Source organism: Cryptomeria japonica, chromosome 1, assembly GCF_030272615.1.
Source record: "Cryptomeria japonica chromosome 1, Sugi_1.0, whole genome shotgun sequence".
NCBI lineage: Eukaryota > Viridiplantae > Streptophyta > Pinopsida > Cupressales > Cupressaceae > Cryptomeria > Cryptomeria japonica.
In genome coordinates, this window is record NC_081405.1 from 100,098,933 (window position 1) to 100,124,534 (window position 25,602).

A 25,602-nucleotide genomic window follows, 5' to 3' on the forward strand; every position below is an offset into this window, starting at 1 on the left:
CTTTGAGGTTAATGACATTATCGTTTCAAGAGCTCAAAGCCAACTTCCTAGATTTTAGAAGGTACTCCTATTTTTAGGCATCACCAATGGCCCACAAGGGCAACATCCATTACTTGATTTCAGTGATCAGCAAATGATTATGAATAAATATTTAAATATTAAGGCTAATATAAAGCTAACTTTATTGTTTTATATAAATAAATTAAAGTTACTTTGTTATAAAGTGACTTTATAAAGTCACATAAATTGTCAATAAAATGGCGCCCACTTAGGAGTTGTTTAATAAAGTCAATAAAATAATAAATTTAATGAATTGTGTGTGGGTTTTGAGGAGAATATAAAAGAGTATTTTAGAGAGCTATTATTCATTATTCTTGAATGCACAAAATTGGAGCTTGAGGAGAAATAAGGATTTTTGGATAACTTTCAATCTTTGAGAAAAAAATCTCTCATAAATTCGTGTCTATAGGTGTGAAAGATCACCCAAGGACATCATTACAAGTAGCCTCAATCAGAGGTTGCACTTGAGTTTTCAAATACAGATTTTGGTGAAGGATTTAGAGAATTTTCAGAGGTTGCATTTGAGATTCAATTACAAGTTTTGGTTTATATTTTCTGGAGGAAGCTCTTTGTGGTTTTGGGTATTGTTCCTAACATCTTTCTACGGCTAGGCAATAGAGATTGATATATAATGCGTGGGGCTATAGTGCTGCTTGAATTTATTTAAAGGGTTGCCAGGCAAGATTGTGAAGTCATTAAAAGACAATTTATCTATTTTTTACAAGGGTTTTCAAGTAAAGTATGGATGCCATTAATTGCAGATTTTGCTGAAGTATTTCAGAGGTTTTTTATCAGTGGATTGGAAAGGTATTTGGAAAGGCAGATTTATGTTAATTCTTGTGTTCCCAAATAACCATACTATCCCTAGGGCCATCGATACCAACTAAAAGGCAAAAGGTACATCTGCAGGAGCTTGCATGAGAGCTAGGAGCAGATTTTGGAAGGGTTTAAGATCCAAATCAGATCACATAGATTTATTCCAGCCAGCTGTCTCAACTTTAACCTTCAATCTTTGCATCTCCAGCTGGTGCGTGGATTTTGGACTTGTCAGTTGTAGCCATAGTGTGTGGGTTTGCATTGGATCAGCTTTGTCATGAATTTTGACTATTGCCTATAGCTGATCAAGATTATTTCCAGCTTTTGTATTGACTCCAATATTATCTATCAAACCTGGTATGTTAATAATTTAAATATTGCACTTGACAGTCAAGGTTTTGGAATTGTTATACTTTACAATTTCCTTTCATTAATTATTTTCAAGTCTTTGTGTTGGTGCGTCTGAAGTCGTGCTTCGACTCTCTCCGATCAACACATGATAGAATGTTGAGGATCCTATACTCTCTTGTATAAGGAAATCCCTAATGCTGTTTTAGATGATCAAAGGGGACAGCCTCAAGGTTCCAAATGTCAGTTCTTGACTGCGGCATAGCTCAGCGGTTTGATGTGTTTTGTTGGTAACACAAGGGGCCTTACGTTTACAACAAGCTGGTCTGCATCTGACGATGCTGCTATTTTGGACTGGGAAATAAATAACAAAAGAGAAGGGTTTAGGGTCCTAAGTAAGTGATGGTAACAGCTGGTGCTACGGGTAGACAAATTTCCATAAACGAATTCTTGTTTCCCCAGAGACACCCTCACAACTCAACAAGAACAGTGCAAGTTCCAAAGGATAAATGGATTTTCAGACTATGGGGATTCATCCAAGCACCCAATTTTGGCACAGCCTAAGACAAATACCCACAATTGAACTAAGCACAGTTTTGGGTTTAGACTAACCATCAGGATCACTGAACTCTAATTTAACCAGCAGAAGGGAAACCACACAAACAGAAGAAAACCAAAATAGCCAACACCATACTTCAATGTTCATATATTGATTTCATCTGCCATAACAACAATTTCTTATAGCAATCCTATTCCACTCCTGATCTGAAAAACTACATCTAACTATTCTAAAATCTAATTCCTAGAAACCTAACCTCTAAGAGTCTAACCTTCTAACAAGTTCTAACCCTTTACAAAAGAGAGGCACTGCCTTTTATAGATTTTACAATTTGAATCAGTGGTCAGGATTGAAACCATCTAACAGTTGCAATCTACCTTCTAGAAGCTTGGCAGCTTTAACCCATGCCTAGTAATTTTTAGTTGTCCTCCCAACCACCTCCTCAACTACTGACCACTATTTGACATCAATTTGGTCAATCAAGTAGCTGAGCAATAATTGACTTGTGTATGGATCTTCCAATTTACCATCATCAAGGTATTTATACGTGTATGGGAAGATGCAAGCGACATGGATACAAAGTTGAGGGCATAAAAAAAATTGTAAATTTTGGGGATCGCAAGGGGATGGCTTTAAAAAATATAAAAAATATTCATATTTATATTTAAATATATAAAGTTGGAAATAGCTTACTTAAAGTAAATGAGAAGAAAGATCAAATAATCCATTTACAAATCATAATGGCATAAACTTCTTCATATTGATGTGAGACTAGATTCAGACTTAAAAGTTACAACATTTTATATTTCAAAGTAGAAACAAGTTGAGAATCCCAAAAACAATCTACAAGTGGCCAACATCAAAATGACAAAATGGAATACCAAAATAAGATATGCTAAGTTCCAATTTGTTTTAGTAATAGACACAAAAATCCAAGTAAACATCCACTGGACATCTCAAAAACTCCTAGTCATTATTGGAACTATTACAATCAATTGTTTCCTCATCCTACAATGTGATCCCAAACAATCTCAATTGTACACGTTTTTCCTCATCAACTTGTTGCAGCTCTTTGGTCTATTTATCCCACCATGTTGTTTGTCTTTGCCTATACTAGTGTGCCTTGTGACCAATGAGACATAAAACACTATGTACTGCAACAACAAAAAATTCACTCATTCAAGCAAGTTTATTCCTTCTAAAATCAATGGCAAGCGTGCACAACAATTTGATGGGGTTTTAACAATTGTTGCAGGCCACTAATAGATCGGGGGATCAAAACCTACGATTATGTATTCAAATAACAATCAATAGCAATCGCAAAATCTGTTAGCCGCAATATTGTACGCAAATAAAACTAGTTAATTAAGTCGTAAGTTGTAATTGTCTTTGTTAGTCGGCAGCCGAGGGATGGTAGTTACCGTGCGACGGTTGGCACTCGCACCCCCTCGGTATCTTTATATACTTCTGAATGTAACTTGTGACAGACAATTATGAATGGAATAACATCTCTTATATTTTATCTAATGTCTATGGCATTATTATTCTGCATTACGTGTTTTATCTGTATGCTTTAAGCTACTTACCCGAGGAGTAAACATTTGGCATCGTTGCCTAGACATACTCGGGAAAGGAAGGAGCGGATGGCACACGAACACGATGGGCCTACCCGTTGGTGAGATAAACACAGAGGCCAACGACGCGCAAACAGAGCTCTACCACGGAGAAGACACTGCAACGAGGGAATTCTCAATCCTCCTTCAGGTGGCCATCGAGACCTACGTCCGAAGGGAGGCCACGAAGGCAGAAATCCCAACAAGTGCCATGTGGACAGCAGTGGAAGTTAGCCCGGCAGTAAATCGGTTGATGAACCACCTCCCCCAGTTGCTTGCATAGGCATCACTAGCACAACAAACTCGCCTGGAGGAGATTGCTCGGGAAGAGCGACGCCAACAAATCCTCCAACAGTATTAAGAAAGCAGTCGTCGGGAAGCGGAGCGTGATGGCACGAGGCCAAGAGGAAATCGAACCCCAAATCCCAGAGGGATAAAAGAACATTCTATATTTGAATAAAGGTGTCATAATATTGACACAAGTTGTATCTGATGAGATGAATTAATAAAAAAGTGTTCTGTTTTTATGTGTTGTTATTTATGGAAATGTATGGGAATTAATGCCCAACCTATTAAACAAAGATAGAAATAAGAAAGCACAAACGGAGGAGTGGGAGGCCACACAGAGGGCCTTGATTCTGGAGCAACAAGTAGAACGTAGACGGAGGCTGAGGCAACTTGCCGAAGGACGACCTCCCGAAGGGATGCCCGAAGGAAACCAAGGAGGCGTCACGGAGGGGGCAGAAGTCGAGGGAAATTTCTACGCATCGCCAGAACACTGTAGGGTGAGAAGCCACGAAGAGTTTTTGGAGGAAACAAGGTTACGGGGGAATCTAGTCGAAGAGACCTGGGATCAGTTCAGAAACTTATCCCTTACGCCGCAAAGTGAAGAACACCAAAGGGAGCTAGTAGCGGGCGTGGGTGAGAACGAAGGGGAGGACAACCATACGGCTGTAGGTGCGACACATGGCAAGCAAAACACCATACCCCCAATCACCCAAGCAGGACACACCACCGGCGCCGGAGGGAGTGGCGCAGGGACACAGACACAGCCACAGCCACCTCCGGGGAGACGACCCCCATCAATGGCGAGTAAACAGAAACTGCCGAAGTTCAACAGCAACGAGAAGGAAGATCTCGTCCGCCATTGCCGCACTTGCGAAACCATATGGTCAGCGAACGGTATTACCGACCAGGACGAATGGGTAACACAATTTCCAGCAACCTTAAGGGGAGTGGCCATCAACTGGTACTCAGATATGGATAAGACCAAAGTCGGCACATGGCCCGACCTGAAGAAGGAATTCGGGATAGAGTTCCGCCTTCTCAAAGACGACAATGAAATAGTAGCCGAAATCTATGGCACAAAGCAAAACAACAACGAGACTGTCTGAGCCTATAGTCGACGGCTCAAGGAACTGTTGGGGAAAATGGAGAGTCAACCAGTGGATGGGTTGAAAAAGAGATGGTTCATGGAGGGACTGAAACACTCCATCCGGAAGAAGATGAAAATTGTTCCACCAACCTCGTACGAAGATGCATATAATAGAGCGATGGATCTCGAGAGCGAGACCAAGACATCCAAGAAGAGAAACAAGCAGGATAGCTCGTCCGAGGATGATGACTCTTCCAAGGGAAGCAGCAGCGATGGCGAGTCCGGCAAAAAGGTCCAAGCCCTGCAGAAGAACATGCTGAGGATGATGAAAGAGCTGAAGGTTATGAAGGGAGGTCCAAGCAAGACGGACGAAGGGGAGCTTTGGTGCACGGAATGTATGACGAACGGCCACACGAAAGGCTCCTACCAAAAGAAGGCCTATTGTGATATATGCCAGTTGATGGGGCATCCCACCAGGGAATGCCCCTACAACATGAAATCGCGAAACCAACAAGTATTGCTTACGCAAGAACAACCAACTACATCGGGCGGTACCGGCAGCTCCCAGGCGAACAACAATGCAACATCGGGAGGCTACCGAGATAACCAGTGGGGAGGACGAAACAACAATAACAATACAAGGAGCCGGATCCAATATGACTCCAAAGGCTGACCGATGGTACAATGCAGAGCATGCAACCAGTGGGGGCACTTTGCCCGAGACTGCCCAAAGCAAGAGGCCACACAATATTTGTACAAATGGTGCGGCTCGGGAGACCACGAAGACGCCACCTGCCCTAAGTCCGGCGTCAACTTGCTCAATATCAAGGAAACCAAAGAAGAGGAAGTGTTGGCTGCAACCCGCGCCCAAGCCAGACACGTAATGTGCCCAGACCCGAAGACGAAGAAGCAAAGGGTATGGGAAGCACGGGAAGAAATTGAGAAGGAGATATGAGAAAGGGCGAAGGCAAAGGGTACGGCGGGTACTTCCAGCCGACTGAAGGCAGAGGAGGCTATACTAAATCAAATTTTAAAACTGGAGGTGCCTGTGAAGGTACACGACCTCCTCCAGACAATGCCTCAATTACGAACGGTGTTGCTGAATAATCTCTCCCAACCATGCACCAATACCAACCACCGCACAGATGTTCCTGGGGGGTCTGCAATAGACCCCATGCTGCTCTGGCAGTTAACACTGGAAGGAACTCGGTCATTGTGGAGATGGGTATTCTTGGCACCATTCTAACCGATACCATCGTTGATGGTGGATCAGGAGTGAATGTTCTTACAGAAGAAACCTAGCGGAAGCTAGGGAAGCTAACGCTGTGGCCATCTACATTCAATTTGTTGGGAGCAGATCAACATGGAATCAAACCCATCGGGACACTGATGGGCCAGCAAGTTACCATCGGGGTGCAACCCTTCATACAGGACTTCATGGTAATCCCACTAAAGAAAAAAGGGTATGATGCAATCTTAGGGAGAGGGTGGCTCATGGCAGCCAAGGCCACCAACAACTGGAAGACGAACACTCTGTCTATGGAGAATGGAGGAAGGAAGTTTGTCATAGACCTTGGGACGCAGTTGGTTAGTGAGGAACTCGCATCATCTTCGGAATCGGAGGGTGAAGGAGAAGGCGACCTGAGGGACAAAGGACAGGGTTGTAGGGAGCCCAACGACAAAGGGATTCTCAAACTAGGAGAGTGCTCCAAGGATGGGACGGGGTCATTGAACGAGCTCTTCCACTGGCAGATGGAGGATTACGAAATGTTCCAGAGCTATAGGCTCGAAGTAGAGGAACCAGAGCAAGCAACAGAGAAGGCGTACCTACCGAAATACAGAGAATATTGGAAGGGAGACACCTCAAACCTCGGTGACGTAGATAACCCCAAGATCACTCATGTCGGCAACGATTGGAACCCTGTGTGGAAGGCCGCAGCCTTCAAAATCTTTATTATTCTTCTTCTTATGTACGGGAAGGAGACCGTGGTTCCTGTGTAATTTATGGTCCCAGGTCTTCGGATGGCCATTGAAAATAGACTTGCCATCAATGGGTCCAAATTGAAACCCTACCACGAGAAGCGCGCAAGGGACCCGAGAGGCCAAAAGGACACCTGAGAGTCTGGAGGGAGACCCGAGAGGATGGAAGGGGATCGGAAAGGCCGGGCAGGTGACTCGACCGGCACGGGACCAAATCGGGAGACTCTCGGGCGAGGCAAAATGAGAAAGGGCAATCCCAGAGGCACGCGACCCTAGCCGAAGACTAGATTAGGGATTTAAAATAAATAAATAAAAATGAAAAAACAAATTTGAAAGAAAAAATAAAAATCTTTGAAAGTGGCGGTGGGACCACCGTACAATGGAACCATGGTACGGTGAGACCACCGTACGTTGGACCACGTGCGATGGAACCAGCGTACGGTGGACCACTGACGACGGAGGACACCTGCGGTGAAATACCACCGTACGGTGTACCCCCGTACGGTTGACTTGCGTTGGGCGTGCGGAAGGAGGACCGTACGGTGTAGACGGTTGGTCATGTTGTCCGTACGGTGTGATCCATACAATGGAGGGGTGACCGTACGGTAAGGAGGGTGTTGAGCGCATGGGAAGGTGGTCGTACGATTGGAGTGTTGGCATATGCACACTCCAATGAGACATTGTATGTGATTGAAGGTTTTGTCATTGATGGCAACCTTGCAATCCTATGGCACCGGCAAAGACATTATACCTGCATCAACAGATCACACTCTACACCGGCACTCAGGACACCGACACCGGCACAGAAGAAAGGAAGTATACCAGCACAGAGGACGACAGGATTTTTGTTATATAATATTTTGTTTATTATTGTAAGCCGACTTGGCAAATTGTAAAATGACTCTTATATATAAAAGAGATCATTGTAGACATTTTGTAATGAATGGATAGAAGCATTAAGGAAAATATTAGGCAGACCTAATGTGCGAAATATAGGTCAAGGGGTATATGTAAAGAACAGAGCAGGAACCGATACTGAATCAGGTATTGAAGATGCTATTGTAAAGCAGTACAAGATATTGGATTTGTATAATCCTTATTGTAAGTCAGTGAGACTTCCCATTGAGCAGTGAGCTCTAGGCAGTTGGCCTTCCTGCATGTGCAGGCCCCTATTGTAAGTAATATTCTCTTATTGGCCAGTGAGTGAATATTGTGGGTCACAAATTCCACCGAGATTTTTCCCACACCGGGTTTCCTCGTTAGAATCTTGTGTTATGGTGTACTTTTCATGTGGATGTTCTTGATTCTGTTTCTTGCATTATTTCTTGCATACCGGTACACTGTTATATCATGTTCTGCATGTTTTAAGTTAGGTAATTCTAATCACCGATTAGATACTGATTCACCTCCCCCTCTCAGTATCTGTGGGACCCCTAACAATTGGTATTAGAGCCTGGTCCTCAATTTTCAGAAGCCTAACAGCTTGAGGAAGATCTTGACACCGATAAGATGGAAAATCTGATGAAGCAACTTGAAGGAGCTCTTACAGACTATGATGCAGAGAAATTGAAAAATATCAAACTAGAAGATGATTTAAAGGCAGCTCAGGATATCATTCAGGCACTTCAAGAAAATTTTACTATTGCAAGAAATAAGAGGAGAACTTTGTGAAAAATTACAAAATGAGAATGATGAAAAGGAATCACTTAATGATATGATAAGCAAGTTGAAACAAGAGAACATGACAACAAAAAATGAAATGCAGGATATGACTGAGATTTTGCAAAGAGATTGAGGATAGGAAGAAGAATGAAGAAGAATTGACCAAAAGACTAAGTGATGTAGCAAATGAGAATACAAGACTTAGCTATGAAAATGACATGCTGAAGACAGATCTGATGCATTCTCAGAATGACTCAAATGAACTGATGAGACAAAAAGAAATCTTGGAAAGAGAACTGGAAACTGCAAATCAACACAAAGAAAAATTCAAGAAAAGCTCAGAGGAACTTGGCACCTTGCTGAAGACTCAAAAACCTAAAGGTGACACTTCTGGAATTGGCTTTGAAGTTGGTGAAAGCTCCGGTACTGCAAATACTCAGGATCACAGCAAACCGGTAAGACAACCTAATGCTTATAAATTCAATGGAAAATGCTTTAACTGAAATAAGTATGGTCATAGAGCAAATGAATGTAGATCTAGAAATTATCAGAATATCAACACACCCACCGGTCAATGTTCTAAATGCAACAAAGTAGGTCACAACTCTGAAAAACTGCAGAATGAATGTGAGATGTTATGTTTGTGGAAGATTTGGACATTTATCTAATCAATGCAGAACACAAACCGGCATAGGTTATGGAAAAGCCATTCAAAAAAAAAATGTAACTTGTTATGCATGTAACAAGATTGGGCATATTGCTAAATTTTGTAGAAGTAAAGGGACACCGGTAGACAACAAAAGTTCTAGCTTGAAAGGTAAAGAAAAAGTTGAAGAGGTTAAGCAAGAATTCTCAAAACAATGGATTAGGAAAGCTGATCTAAATATTGGGAATACTCCTCCACCGGTAGAACCAACCAATGCTTCACCGGCAGGACAGAGTAATGCTTCACCGGAAGGACAGAGCAGTGCTCCACCGGCAGGAAGTTCTTCATCAAATTGAAGAGAGTTTCTTTGAGGGTTTGGCAATCTAATGACACGTATTATTATTCCCTCGGTTAGAGATAAGAAGTTGAAAATTACCTATTACCGGCAAACAATGTTAAGTGAATACTTAACTGGAATGCAATTAATGTGGTAGATGGCAAATAGGCAATATAAAATTAAGGTTTTGGCTCCATTTCATTTCACCGTGATTTCAAATTTTCGAAGAGCGCGAAGACTCCAAGCTAAGACATTTCGAGCAAGAAGCAAGCACACTCCAAACAATCATCCATCCAAGGCAGTAAAAGGTATTTAATCATGGCATCCACCTTTGCAATTGAATACATAGCAAACCCTATTGTTGTTGAAGTAATAAAAAGACCTAGGCCCGTATTTCAGTTAGTTCCCGAGATAGCAAAGAAGGATGATACCTTAGGTGCTTTTTCTCAAATTCCTAAGGGAGTTGTATATGCTGAAGACCCCAGAATGTACATCCACTGCAACATTGAAGAGTTAGGAGATGAGGAAATTAAAACCATGTATAAAACCGTGATATGTGATAATACCGGCAATATAAAGGATGAACACAAGATCATTGAGACCCTAGGATTTACAGAAATCCTTAGCATTCCTGAATTTCCAAAGGATGTGATTAGAATAGTTTTAAGCAGGGTACATGGAGAATTTTTCTGGTTAGATGCTAAAAGATATCAATGTGAGATTCATCAGTATGATATTAGGGTATAAAGCTACTCATGCTAATAGACTCAATTCAGTTTCAAGTTTATGCATTAAGAGTGCTTATGATATGATCACAGATAATGCAAAAATTGACATATGTGAATGGTTAAAGGATGAATTAATTGACAACCTTGGAAAGATCAAGAAGGACAAGAAAGGAACTTTCAGATTTGGAAATCTGTTAGTATGTCTGATGCTACACATAACAAAACAGGTTCCCGGTATAGGATATGACATACCGGTAGGCAAACAATTGACTGAACTATTCAATAACATGGGTGACAACAAGGAAAACAATATTAATGACTTCTTTCAAGCATTAAAAGCCAAAATGAAGAAAAGAGTAAGGTTATCACAGAAGATTGTAGACAAATACAAAGATGATATATGCTTTGTCATCAAGAAAGATGAAATCTGGATGGAAGCGGTCATCCCAAGGACAGTTTGGGTAACCAAGATGGGCTATGAAACAGATGATCACATAGTTGAAACATATGCCAAAGCACTTCTGGAAGCCCCCAGAGAACCAAAAGAAGAAATATTTGGTAATGCAGAAACTATAGAAAGCCAAATTCAATCAAAGAAAAGGGTGAAAAAGGTTGAGGCAGTTGTAAGGAAAGGTTCCAGACAAGCAAAAGCCATTAAGGAAGATGTACTGAAGAAAACCAACATAATAGAGGATGAGTTAGCAGCTCCACAACCTGAAACTCACCTATCACCGGTAGGTACTTCTTCAGGAAGTGACATGCCTGCAACTTTCAAAAGAGTTGTTAAAAAAAGAGATCCCTCACCGGCAACCACACCTTCACCTAGGAGGACAATGCAAAAGCAACAAGCAGTGAGATCTCCGGTTAGAAAGGCCACACCAAAGAAGAAACTGACACCCAAGAAGAAGAAAAGGACAAACAAAGACTTGGCCCCTCTTGATATACTGCCAAATGAAATCAGAGAGGAAGGTAAACTGAAGAACATAGAGAAAATATATGACACTCTAACAGCTGATGAAAAAGAACAAGTTGAAAACAGTGTTATATTGCACATGGATATGTACAAGAAATTTTTGATGGAAGTAGTCAATGAAATACCAGATGAATTATTCAAAAGACTAGAGGCAAGAAGACAGGCAGTGATAGAATTGGATAAGAAAATAAAAATTGAAAAGTTACTTGCTGTATATCCGGTAAACTCTCCACAAGAAATTGATGATCTGATTGCAAAGGCCAACCGGTCAGTATTCTCTACTGCACACCGGCATATTTCACTAATGGCAGGAAGAGTTAATGAAGTGACAGAGGAAACAAAAGATGGATGGGATATATTCCTGGTTGAGAAAGAAAAACAGGAAGAATACAAGAACCCCAAACCTATAAAAGTTTATCAGAAAGATAGAGACAAGGGGAAAGGTAAAGTTGGTGGACCACCAAGTATCAAGGTTAGAGACAACTTAACCCCACCTTCTTTAAATACTCCACCGGTAAAATCAACAACTACTGAAGATCAGCCGGCAACTGAGAGTATGGATGTAGAGGATAATAATCCTAATCCTGAAGTCCTATATACTGTGAATGTTGATACTCAGAAAATCAACATAGTAGTAGACAAAGATACAACTGTTAAGTCAGATATGGCTAGTGAGCCTCCGGTAGCAGGGGAAACAGATAATCCGGCAGAAAATAAAGAGCAAAAGGTAGAGACTGAGACACAGACTGAGGCAATGCAACATACTGAGAAACAAACAGAGCTAAAGGCTCCAGAACAACAACAACCGGAACAGGTACATAAGGAAACAGTGCCACCGGCAACTAGTGAAGTAGGAAAACCAGTGCTTAAAGAAATGCAGACACAAACAAACCTACTAGAGGTCAATACAAGCTTGGTTACTTCCACCAGTACTCAGATTGTTGGATCATCATCAGGATATAAATCAACAAATGTGACTGAGGTGCTATTAGACTCTCTCAAGAAAATAACCGACTGCAGCTCACAAGCTTACAAAGCAATTGATGATTCCATACCAATTTTGAAGGTAATTGCTCCCAATTGTAATATAGACAATAAAGATTCTTTAGGACAATTGGATACATTGTGTAAATATATCTCAGAAAACATTGAGAAAATAAAAGAAGAGTCAGTGAAGGATAAAGTATAAGTTGCAAAACAGAAATTCTTTGATGAGCAAATAAAGAAGTGTAATAGAGATTTTGACACACTTCTACCAAAACTATGTAATTTGTTGAAAGAATACAAAAATCTGTATAAAGATACCTGTAAAACAAACTTTTTGACTGTAGATATTGACAAGAAAATGAGCAAGGTACAGGATGAGATCAATAAACTTGCAGATAATTTTGTCAACTCACCTGATAAACTATCAGTTTTTGAGGAGAAGATAACAAATTTTGAGGAAGAACTACTCAAATTGGAAAGAGAGAAAGAATGAATAATCAATAAGGCAAAACATTTGAGATCTAAACTAAGTCCAAGATTGGACTATCCAGCATCTCTGTGGAAGGAAATTTCTGAGGCATTAATACAGGGAAGCAAAACACCAGCAGAGCATTTGCAGGATCTCACCGGTACAGTGAAGAGAACAGAGACAGCAATAAAGGATAGCAAAAAGTTTATTGATAGTATAAACTTGATTTTGGGAGATCTTTTTCAAATTATAACTACCCAGCTACAAGGTTGAAACCACAAACTCTACTGACATCTTGACAACCTTTGTCATTGATGCCAAAGGGGGAGTAGTGGGATGACAAAATTCAAATCACAGGAAACATATGCTCAGGGGGAGCACACACATTTTTGGTAACATTTTTTGACTACACATTTTTGGATACTTTTTGAAATTTCTCATGAGTGTTGCCATCAATGCCAAAGGGGGAGATTGTTGGCATATGCACACTCCAATGAGACATTGTATGTGATTGAAGGTTTTGTCATTGATGGCAACCTTGCAATCCTATGGCACCGGCAAAGACATTATACCGGCATCAGCAGATCACACTCTACACCGACACTCAGGACACCGGCATCGACACAGAAGAAAGGAAGTATACCGGCACAAAGGCCAACAGGATTTTTGTTATATAATATTTTGTTTATTATTGTAAGCCGACTTTGGCAAATTGTAAAATGACTCATGTATAAAAGAGATCATTGTAGACATTTTGTAATGAATGGATAGAAGCATTAAGGAAAATATTAGGCAGACCTAGTGTGCGAAATATAGGTCAAGGGGTATATGTAAAGAACAGAGCAGGAACCGGTACTGAATCAGGCATTGAAGATGCTATTGTAAAGCAGTACAAGATATTGGATTTGTATAATCCTTATTGTAAGTCAGTGAGACTTCCCATTGAGCAGTGAGCTCTAGGCAGTTGGCCTTCCTGCATGTGCAGGCCCCTATTGTAAGTAATATTCTCTTATTGGCCAATGAGTGAATATTGTGGGTCACAAATCCCACCGAGGTTTTTCCCACACCGGGTTTCCTCGTTAAAATCTTGTGTTATGGTGTACTTTTCATGTGGATGTTCTTGATTCTGCTTATTGCATTATTTCTTGCATACCGGTACACTGTTATATCATGTTCTGCATGTTTTAAGTTAGGTAATTCTAATCACTGGTTAGATACTGATTCACCCCCCCCCCCTCTTAGTATCTGTGGGACCCCTAACATGGAGGTGTCAGTGTTGTTGTTGACCGTACGGGGAGTTTGTATGGCCGGGGTGCCATCGGGGACATTATAGTGGAAAAAAAAAAAAAAGACAACCAGAAAAATCATTCGATGACGTCTAGAGCCAAGACGCTAAGAATATTAGAGTGGAGAAGAAGGGTTTTGGCATCTTAAAATATCACAGAAATGATGTGCGCCATAAACTTTCGTATGGCGCTGCCCCCAGACCCCCAGTTTATTTTTGAGCTACAATACACTTTTTGAGTTGGGCGAAGGGCATCGGAGAAGGCAAGGTAAGTGTAAGGCCATAAGCCGTAGAGGGAGACGGATTGGGAGGTTGCGAACAAACAGAGTCTGAGGGAAGGCATTATAGGCACGCGAAGTCATACGGCACCAAGGAGTTATTCAGTTCAATTATCAACCCGCGAGGGGCACTGCCCCTCGACCCCGTTGGGGGCACTGCCCCCAGACCCCCAGTTTATTTTTGACCTACAATACACGGATTTTTGAGCTGGGGGCCTAAAGCTAAGCAGTGGCAGGGAAGCCATAGGCCGTAGAGGGAGACGGATTTGGAGGTCGTGAACAAACAGAGTCTGAGGGAAGGCCTTGTAGGCACGCGAAGTCATACGGCACCAGGGAGTTATTCAATTCAATTATCAACCTTTGGGGACTGTGCTAGAGGATTTGAGGCATCTCCTAGCCTTTGTGCCAGAGGGTTGTGGCCACTTCCCGGCATGAATGGTACGCTTTGAGGAACTCGGAGTATGTCTCGGCTGGACGAGAGGTTGCCTTGGTGGATGCACAGAGTGCTCGAGAGGAGCTGACCACTAGGTTGGAGGCAGGAGTAGCATGAGACTTAGCTCAGCGTACCCAGGAGTTGGATGCCGAGAGGGCAGCGTGGGTGGCTATCGAGGACAAATTGGCTACGGATACAGTGTCATTTGAGTAGCGGTTGGTGGAGGCTGAGATTGAAAAGCGTGTTTTGCAAACAAGTTTGGTTTAGGCACAGGAGGACTGTGATGTCAAAGGAAGCACTTGAGCATCGAATGGTAGCAAAAAAGGGTTTTCAAGCTAGGACGCAGCAGGTGTATGAGTTCCACGCTTGACTGGCGTTCACAGTACTACCACCATGGTATACTGCCATCGGGGAATACGTCTCCACCCCCTTCTCAGTCCTGAGTTTTATGTTGTAATTCAATCGTCAGGAGACGACCTTTTTTTTTTGGGGGGGGGGGGGATGATGTTAGCCGCAATATTGTACGCAAATAAAACTAGTTAATTAAGTCGTAAGTTATAATTGTCTTTGTTAGTCGGCAACCGAGGGATGGTAGTTACTGTGCGACGGTTGGCATTCGCACCCCCTCGGTATCTTTATATACTTCTGAATGTAATTTGTGACGGACGATTATGAATGGAATAACATCTCTTATATTTTATCTAATGTCTATGGCATTATTATTCTGCATTACGTGTTTTATCTGAATATGCTTTAAGCTATTTACTCGAGAGGGTAAACAAAATCTATCTAACAACATGTACAAAGGTAAATGGAATAGTATGCATCCACAAGATTACATAAGACACAAATATGTACGTGGGAATCCCCTTTGAGAGGAATGCCCACCAAAAGGCATTCATGGCTATATTATTCAAAATCAACACCGATTCAACACAACAAGGTATTTGGAACCTTTTACATAGTCACAATCTACAACATCATCTTTTGTTATCGCTCTAATGTTTATACACCAACAATGTACAATTCAATATTATTCCTTTCAACTTGTACAACCAAGAAAACTTTGCACATTCGTATTTTGATGTCCCTTTCTCAAACCTAGTCAATTTGGTGATAGTTAGCCTATTCCTTGAGTTCTCAGAGGTCAATTGGTAAGGAAAAGGGTAGCCCAAAGACTTTAGAGAGAATAGATTTAGTATTCGAGGATTTCTAACTATGGCAATGAGCCCAATTGGTAGTGTGCATCGCAATGACACTTTCAAAAGTGTTGTCTAACTCCAAGGGTGTTCTCCAAACTTCTTGGAGAGCACATATATTCGGAAAGCCACAATCTACTACAAAGGCTAGCGCTCTCCCCAATTTATCACTAGAACAAATAAGAGAAAATTGTCAAGTCTTGTAATTTGTAACTTGCATAGGTATGCAATCAATGATAATGAACGTCAAAGACATTCATCAAAGATTCATGACAGTTATTAGATAACAATTGTATTAGAATGATAATAGAATTTCACAATCTACTTGTATTAAAATTTAATATGAAACACTTCACCAATGTTTTATATAGACTTATTTGATGATTTTGTAACTGAATCTTACATGAAATTGTGTTTTTTAAATATATTTAAGTAATTATTTAAGTCGTCAAGTTTTTGCCAAGCTAGAAAATTTTGGTCTAACAAGTCCAAGCATGCAATATACAATTTCAAACATTCATACACAAGAAAGTTCTATACAAAAGACTATTTCAAATGGCAGGAAGAAAGAAGCTTCAAGAACACGGGAATCTTCTAGGAAAAGACACATGTAAAATAAGCATCTATAAAAGGAAGATAGATACATAACGAGTACACAAAATAAAAGTACAATATAACTCGTAATCATATATCAACAAAAAAACATAAACCTAATGTCAAATAGATTAACTTCCTCAACAATGCTAGTAATTAACCAAGAATGTACTTACTATGGGACTAAAATCAGTTTCAAAGAGTGTGGAAATTAGAAAAATGTAGTAAGTCATAAGTAAACGCTTCTCTTTGATCTCTATCCCAACAATTCAGTAACAAATATTTTTTAAAAACAGGAAAGCAAAACAGGTTCCACTATGAGCCATTATGTCACTCACAGACTCATTTAGCTGTCTTCAAATGCATGTAATTGCCACTCCTTTCAGTTATGCCTTCTAAATCCCAATTGTAGCCATCTTACCCCCATGGTTTTCCAGTTTCAATTATTCACAAGTTTAGAGATAATATCTATTAATATACCCTCAATATGCAATTGTTTACACCTTGTTTCATGAGATCAAACCTTACAACAATGAATAGCAGATTTCTATCTTTCCATCATATGTAGATGAACTAAATTAATATAAATTCTACTCAATAAAACGAACACACAAAAATTAAAATAGATTTTCAAAATTTATGATATAACTTATGACCTCTCTTCCACTTCACAAATTCTATTAGATTTCATTTAGCTATTACTAGAATGAGTTATGAAAATGGTAAAAACGGTGATACAGGCTAGGGGTTGAATGGCTATGGCTTCTTATATTATCACAGAAAACAGCTTACAGGACTTTCTTAAAAATTTGAAAAGCAATTTTTTTATTCTTCAGATAGCACAGAGCACAAAGAAGAGCATATTGTCCAGTCTTTCAAAAAAACATTATAGATCTCACTTTATCAGTCATGTTCAATTTAAACTTTAATGTATGTATAGACTAGCATTAAATAATCATCAACATGACTCAAGGTTAAGTCATGCAATGGCAGCTAAATCAAAACTCAAATGCATCCTTTCCAAGAAATAATGTCATAAACTACTGCATATCATCTTCCACGCTTGTTAGAAATTTTGACTTGTCCACAAAACAGATACAAATCTTCCAAAGCTGTGAATCAATAACTATTTCATTAATAATAAAAGATATAAAAACATCAACGTTGTGAATAAAATAAGATAATGGAAATAATTTCAAATACATAACAAGAACAAACTAGACATCAAAAACTATCACATTTAATTTATTATTTTTAATTATTTCAATCTTATTTACATAATTATCTATCAGTTGAAACTGCCATGCAATGTGCAAAGGGAACAACAATAATAGAAGATGGCACCCGATAGTGTTGACAGAAATTGATATGGCATCATTATGCTATTCTATTGCAGTACTTACATTTGGCCTGGAGATGGGTAATCTTAAGTTCTTCCTTGTTACCAAGCAGTACAGATAAGACACTAAGTTGCATTGCAAACGCTTTACAAACAATTCCATTTTCCTGACATTCTGTGGATACCATTTTTAAACGATGTCAAAAAAATTGCAGTAAATAAACATAAAAAGTACACATTAAAATTTAACAGTAACCCATACCTCACGAGCTCCATAAGACTGATCTACAGCTCTTTCCGAATTTCGAATATACAGTACATATTTGCTACTAGACTCTGTATCCTCAGAAAAGAAAACACACATGAGATTGAATAGTGCTTGAACTATTCCACACTCATCCCTTTCTTCAAAAGGCCACACCTGTAAACAACCACAGATTTAGTAGTCTCAATACAAACATAGAACTACAATAGCCATACTCCGATCACATTGTCAAATAGAACTCTATGCAGAAGACTTTTGCCTATCACATTCAGATATAAAACCTACCTTAGATAATATAGCGATGGCAATTTCCAATTCTTCCAGCAATTGAACATGTATTTCAGAATCTTCATCTCTGAGAATACGAGCAAAAAGACCTTGATGTGCTACGACAAACTCTATGATCTCACGGATGACCTTATTGGATTCCTAGAATACAAAAACAAAAAAAATCATTATTGCAGAATTCAAATTAGCACCAATTGTCTATTATTAATTTTATACTAGCTTTCAGCTGTAACAAGTAGACCAACTGTTCACTTTGTTATAGATATCTTTTCAAGCAAACACACTAAAAATATGCTTTATACAACTTTTAGTGCATGGTTCATTATTGTATGCCTGCCTCCCTCCCTGTATGTGCACACACACAGACATTTGAGTTTTGGCCAAATATTTCCATTAAATCCAAGTCCATGTCACAAAACAGCTTCCGAAGTTCTTGCGAATCCAAATATCCACACTATGGTATGAATAGCCATTGGAAACTTTCCAATCCTTACGACAAAAGCCAACAGTTAAATACATTAATTCATTAAAAGAAAAGAATACGAACAAAATTGATTCAAATTATATTTCAACATGTACAGAAGTCAAGAACCCACAAAAATATTTAAAAACTAACTGAAAAAAAAAAGTATACAGGTCATTGATATAGATTATATTATCCTCTGCAGAATTCAAGCAGCCACAGGATTAAATAATTGCAGCAAAGAAAATAAATATATTTCAAAGTGAAAAATATCATATCCACACTTTGTGTCAACTATACTAACTAGATAAATTCTAATGATTAACGGTGTAATTCAATATTTCCCATTTCATACACAACTGAAATAATGTAACCTTGCCAATTGTTTAACTTTCCTAACTAGTTCAATTCTTAAATGCTTTCTTAATGCATAGCACAATTGTCCCCAGATATCAGCTTTGAGAATCTTGAATTATGCCAACCTTAATCTTGAACATCAAGAAATTTGTATAATTTATATCTCTTCAATTTTAGGATATTCTCAGTTAATTTGACTACTACAACTAAATCCAAAATATTCCGCTAGGTTAAGCACATAAAATGGCATGTCCAGCATGCTTGCTCCATTGGACATCAAGAAAATTGTGCATTTTCTATTTTTTTATTTAGCAAATATATCCTTTGTTGGGGTAGCAGGGAAAAATTCAAAGGACATGCAATTGAAAACAAAAGAGAATAGTACAAAGGCAGACAGAGAGAGAGGATTTGGAACCCTCCAAATGTTGTTAAATTTTATTTTTGACAGAACTTCAAAGGGTATAACACTAGTAAGTTTCTGAGTGATTCTAATTGCCTCTCTCTATAAAGAGGTTCATTGTTATTTTGCACCAAGACTAACAATGAGATTGTGGGAGGCATTCATTGCAGGTTTGGGGATAGCGGTGTATTTAATAATAAGAGGCTGATTATTAAACTTGACTCCCTCATAGTTATTGATACTTTACAAAAGGATTTAGTCCTAATAAAAGGATTAATAACTTTGAGAGGAAGTGCAAGGCCTATAAACTAAGTTCTCTCAATGAAGCACTATTATCACTATAAGTAATATTGAAGACAATTGCATACATTCAAGGAGCAAGTTCAGAAACAGCAATAACATTGCTATATGCGATGTTGAATATACTTACATACCTGTATAGACAAATCAGAAACATCACTGCATCGCTATAAGCAAAACTATACATATTTGCATATTCATAAAGATAGATCAGGCGCAACAAGACACCTCATCGCTATAAGCAATAGAAGCACATTGAAGCATAATTCTGTGGATGTAATTGTCTCTTTGGTTAGAAGAACTCATAGGAACTTACAATCAAATGACAGAGCAATAATGATAGGAAGTTCTCGAATTAACCGAGGAGACAATTACATCCACAACCTGTTTCACCCCATCTTTCTCAATTGTGTAGGTATTCTCCCTTCCGTTATTCACTGCCTTCTGTTGTGCGTTGCACACACTCCCTGTCGCCGACAAGGTCCCCTTTCCTGTTTTGAGCTTTCAATCATTGTCCTGAGGTTCCAAGCAGAGTTTCTCGTGTCTCTTCGAGCGAGTTCGCGACCAATCCCTAAGCTGATTGGTGTTGAAGTAATGAACCGATGGGTCCTCCCGACTAGTCTAGCTCTCGGGCGTGAACGCCAAGAGCTTTGTTCCAAAATTTTGAAAATCGCCTAAGATAGGCGTAAGATGGTAGGAATTGACGGATCCTGCCAAGCCAGAGCTATGAGGCCGATTACATAAAGTTTGTCACCCGACCTTTGCAAGGTTTGGGCGAGAGATGATTTTCGCCTGCTGATGAAAGATCGAATTGATCGGCCAAGTGCCTCAGTATTCTGATGCCTCCCAAATCCAGATTTGTGGAACCTGGCAAAACTAGTAGGAGGTCCGACGTTCCGTGCAAGTTTCCAAAATTGTCTAAGGGGCAGATTTTGGGCCCTGGAGCGAAAATTTCAAAGCAGATGCTCCCTACTCGGTTCGAAAGCAATACAAAGTTCTTTTAAAATGTGCAAAGATAGCGCATCAAACCCAGAAAATCACTTAAGGTGTTATTTTCGGACCCCAAAAGAGAAGAAAAGCATAAAGTTAAAAACGGACGCATGAGGCCCGAAAGTCCGAAAATCACTTAAGTGCGATTTTCAGACCCCAGGTCCGAAGTTTAAATCGTGAAATGTTTTAAAGCGTGCCTGAGGTCCGAAAGTCAGAAATCGCGAAAGCATCTGAATTTCGGACCCCTGAGAATAAAGTAAAACGCGAAGTTAAAAAGAAAACTCTCCTTGGTCCGAAAACACCTCCGACCCCCGAAATCACTTAAATCCTTATTTTCCGACCTCAGGTCCGAGGTTTTGAAAAGTGCGAAATCTTTTAAAAACGCGTTGAGGTCCGAAAGCCCGAAATCGTTTAAGTCCTTCTTTTCGGACCCTTGAGAAGAAGATAAAGTAAAACGCAAAGCTTATTTTCGGACCCTAGGTCCGAAGTTTAAATCGCGAAATGTTATTTTCGGACCCTAGGTCCGAAATTGCGAAAATGAAGTGCGAGATGTTTTAAAAACTCTCCGAGGTTTCGAAAGCACCCAACGTAGGCGGCGAGTCCTCTGAAGTTTTTCCCAAATCGCCGAAGTTTGAACAGGCACCGTGACTCCAAGGTTTGCCGAAGTTTGCCAAACGTGTTCCAGCTCCGAAGTTCCAAAGTTGCGGGAGCATGCGAAAAAAGGGCGCTCAAGTCCGAGGTTTTGAAGAGCTCCGAAAACATCTCCGGCTCGCCTAAAACCCCAGGGACTTCCGAAATTCGCCAACGGGTTGAGATCTCCAAGTTTGCAAATAACGTTCAAGCTCCGAATTTCGTGCAGACTGGGTGAAGCCAAGTTTAAATTCCGAAACCTCCAAATTCGTCAAAAATCCAAAGTTGGAGAGAAAATGCAATTCAAAATTTGAAAGAACTCTCCAAGGTCCAAAAATAAGGATTTAAGACGCTGCATCAACCCCCCCTCGACCATTTAAATTCAGATTGCCAAGGGTAAAACCATTTAAAATTGATAAATTCTCTTTCGTCCACCAAACCGCGAAAATTTAAATCAAAGGGATAACCGTTGGGATTCAAACTTTGCAGGATCGTCCGTTCATTTCACGCGACGAGGTCGGGTAATCTCTCGCCATCCGCTCCCATCAGGTAAGTACGCTTTATCGCGTATGATCATTTGAAAATGCTTAAATCAAGTAGACAAATGCACGAAATTTGATCGCAATGCTTGAATTCTTGAAGTCTGCATCTCTTTTTCATAGAACGTTGTTCAAGACATTCGAAATTTAGAATTCACTCCCAAGGTTTAGCCAGAAATTGCATCTCTTTTCAAACTCAAGAAAATTTCCATGTTTTGCCTCTGTTGAAAATGAGTCCAAAATCCGAAAGTGATAAGTATGAATGCGTAGTCACAAATCTTCAAGAATATGCTGCGGTTAAAGTTAATCAAGTTGTTAGCTAAAATGATATTGCCCCATGTCCGGACTAAACTCTAAATTAATCCCGGCCTGCTGGAGCACTTCTTTTGTTGTCTAACCCACATTACCGTTCTTGTATCACCTTATAATCCGCGTCCGGCTGTGCAGGATAGATGCCTAAATCGGCGGTGGAATCATCAAAAACACCCGCTGCAGCCGAAACCTCACGAGCATCCAAATCAGACATCCCACGTAAGGTTGAAAAGATTAAGTATCAGTATCTACGGGGAGGATTAAGGGAGTCGAAGGTTCAAAGCGTCTGGGACAACATTGGTGACACCGACCTTGGCCATATTGATATTCAGGACTTCAGGAATCGAGTCTTCTCACCCAACGCATATGGCAGGCCTAGGCAGATGGTGGAAAGTGGCATCGCCCAAGCGGCAGGTTTTCCTCCAGCAATCCAGAATTATGAATTAGTAGTGGAGGCTGCTCGGCATTACGAACCAAAGTCCAGATTAGTGCTTCTGGAAAATATGACTATTGCCGACTTCTCCCCTGAGGCTATCGGTGATGCATTTGATATCCCCTTTCCTAATAATCCCACAGCTACAACCATAGACGAAGCACAAGGGGCATATGATATGAACCCGGCCCGATGCAGGGCACTGATTAACGAAGAATGGTTCAAGGAGAAAAGGCCTTCGAACACCAAGATTGTGAAAAAGACCCCCAGAAGTGATTTTCATAATGAACATGGGGATATGGTCACCTTACTCAGCCGAGTCATGGGACTTCCTAAGTCCAGCTACTTTGAAGAGTGGATGTTCTATTTTACAGAGCAGGTCTTCGCCGGAAAGTCTAAGTTTGACTGGGCCCAGATCATAAGCGATAACATCCACACTCAGCTGATTGAGCTCGAAACAAAGAAGTAATTCACCATGACCTCCTATTTGGTCTATATGTTCGCAAAGAACCAGCCACTGCCAAGATTGATAATGAAAGGTGAGATCGGGAATGGGCCCGGTCATGTGAAAGTCTATGATTGCTACCCGCAGCTGCTCTACCAGGATATAGCTCAAAGGGAAAAGAACAGCCCGGCTTACGCGGTTGGTCAGTATGAACGCGTCAATGACACCTTCACAATGCGCTTGGTTAGGCTAATGCAGGGCGGGTTGCACATAAGGCTCTCCGAGCAAGCTACTACTTTAGTATAGAGGTACGGAGCCTGGTTCATCCAATTCCCAAGGTTTTCCTACATCCGAATAGCTGCCTTCGATGGTGCCCCCCTTCGACTTCCACGGTATCCAACCGACAAAGTAATCCTTATGGAGGTGGCAAGGCAATCACGCCCCGCCGGCATCTTACTTCGAGAGAGCAAGCAGGCTGGATTCACATTTCCTATGATCATAGGCAACCATGATGTCCAATTGAGAACCCCCACCCTAGCAGAGGAGTCCCTTGCAGAGCTGGCCTCTTATGGCCTCCAAGACCATTTCCCAAGAAAATACTTCGATCATGATAATCTGGCAAAAAGGGCCTATGGTCGAAGATACAGAGCAAAGGAGTCAGTTGAAGACTATTGGAAAAATTGCTCCGATGACTACGAAGTCAGGCGACGGGAATATTCTAGGTTGAGTGTGTAGCAGATGCGATTCTTTGAATACCGTCAGGTCCCAGATCAGCTCACGGACTCAGGAAATTGCCTCCAAGTCCGAGAATTCGAAGCAGTAAGACACCTCTTGCCAGGCGTTGATTGGTCTCAGGACCCAATCACGGATTTCGAAGTAGTTATGGTAGCCCCAGCAAGGTACACAGATCAATGGTTACATCATCAGATCGAGAGGCTAGTCCATGAGGGGGTCCAGTTCACTTACCATTTGATGGGCAGTCTTGACTCTCAGTCTTCCGAAGACGAAGGGACATCAACTGAGAAACCAGAGAAAAGAAAGAAAGCTAAGGCTTGCAGAGGAACTCGAACGTCCAAAAGAACAAGAAGGGAGAAGATTCCCATAAAGAGGCCAGAGGCCACTTCATCTTCAAAAGACCCCAGTTCGTCTGACGATGCCATAGAATTGGATTGCGTACCTGCTCCGCCTTCCCAGAGCGACATCGATGCATTCGAGGCCAATGATCCTCCTGCACCTGATGCACTAGACACCGAGCCAAAAGGCCTCGAGTTGACCAAACTAGGTAACCAAATAAAAGAAGGAGAAATCCCATCCACCCAGGGGGTCGAAGTGCATGAACCTACCCAGCAGAGCCGTCACAAGTTGCTACTCCTTAATACAACCAAGGACGACTCGACCATCGAAGGAGAACAAAGGATAGATGAAATTCATGAGCCCGAGAGAACTGAGGAGCAACCTTCACAGGAGGATGTCAGACAATTGTTCAGCGAAATAGGGGAGAACTCAGCTGCAAGCAAGGAGCTTCCTCCCTCTTTCACTCCTCCGATGGTGGGGCAGCTGCGAATTTGTGGTTAGCCGGTTGAAAGCGTAGGAGAACAGGATGCTAACCTGACCCTATCATCAACCCAGACAGTGCCTCAAGAGTGGCTGATCGCCAGAGCTCAGCGTAGGGCCGCCACCAAAGCACCCATCGATCTGGAGGATATCTTCTCACGAATGGATCGAGCAAAAGCTAAAGGGAAGAAGAAACCAAGGGCATATTCTAGAGTAACCAGGGACGAACAAAGGAACCGCACTCTTCATATTGCCACCCCGCCCGTAGACAAGCCAGCAGATCAAATAACACTGGCAGATTATAGCATTACGACTGTCCCCATCGGACGAGCTACAAAAGAGCAGGAAAAGGAAGAATTTAAGGATTCAGTGCAGAACATACTCAGACAGCTCGAGGAGATCACAGCGGAAAGGGATATATATCAGGCCCGTGCTGAACAGGCCGAGGGATACATCGATAAGCTCCTACGGCCATTGCACAACCCCTCCGAATCCCATATTCCCCCAATGGCATTGGCACAAAGGACCACGACTAAATTTGAAGGAATTCGGGATACCGCAAAGGCCGTCAAGGAATGGACGTAGGACATCAAGAAAAAGGGAGAACAGATCCTTAGGGAGGTGAAAGAAATGGCTCTCCATCGAGAGCTCACTCTAGTCAGGCTGTTGGAGGTAAAGAGGGAATCCCTTCACATGCACGAAGTGGCGGCCTCTACCCTTCCCCTCATGAGAGCTCTTTTCTGGACACATGCGCAAATTCCCACACTGTCCGACATCCTAGATCCCCATGGCATCAGTGTTCTCAAGGAATGGTACTGGACCGTCACCATGAAGAACGACGCCCAGGAAATTATTGACAAAGAAAATGATGCATGTGAGGTAATTCTGGGGAACATGCAGGAACTAGGTAAGACCATCCTCCGATCGATGGTTTCAGGATGGATA

General features: G+C 41.1%; 1 protein-coding gene across 1 annotated transcript in view; it reads right to left on the reverse strand.

Moving 5' to 3' along the window:
• LOC131041900 (nuclear pore complex protein NUP205) overlaps positions 1 to 25,602 on the reverse strand; it is a 269,379-nt gene that overhangs the window by 53,139 nt on the left and 190,638 nt on the right. Inside the window, exons 38-40 of the mRNA XM_057975129.2 lie at positions 18,232 to 18,375; positions 17,944 to 18,102; positions 17,746 to 17,856 (exon numbers count right to left, since the gene is read on the reverse strand). Coding sequence (XP_057831112.2) covers positions 17,746 to 17,856; positions 17,944 to 18,102; positions 18,232 to 18,375 — 414 coding nt within the window. The remainder of the gene's footprint in view (positions 1 to 17,745; positions 17,857 to 17,943; positions 18,103 to 18,231; positions 18,376 to 25,602) is intronic.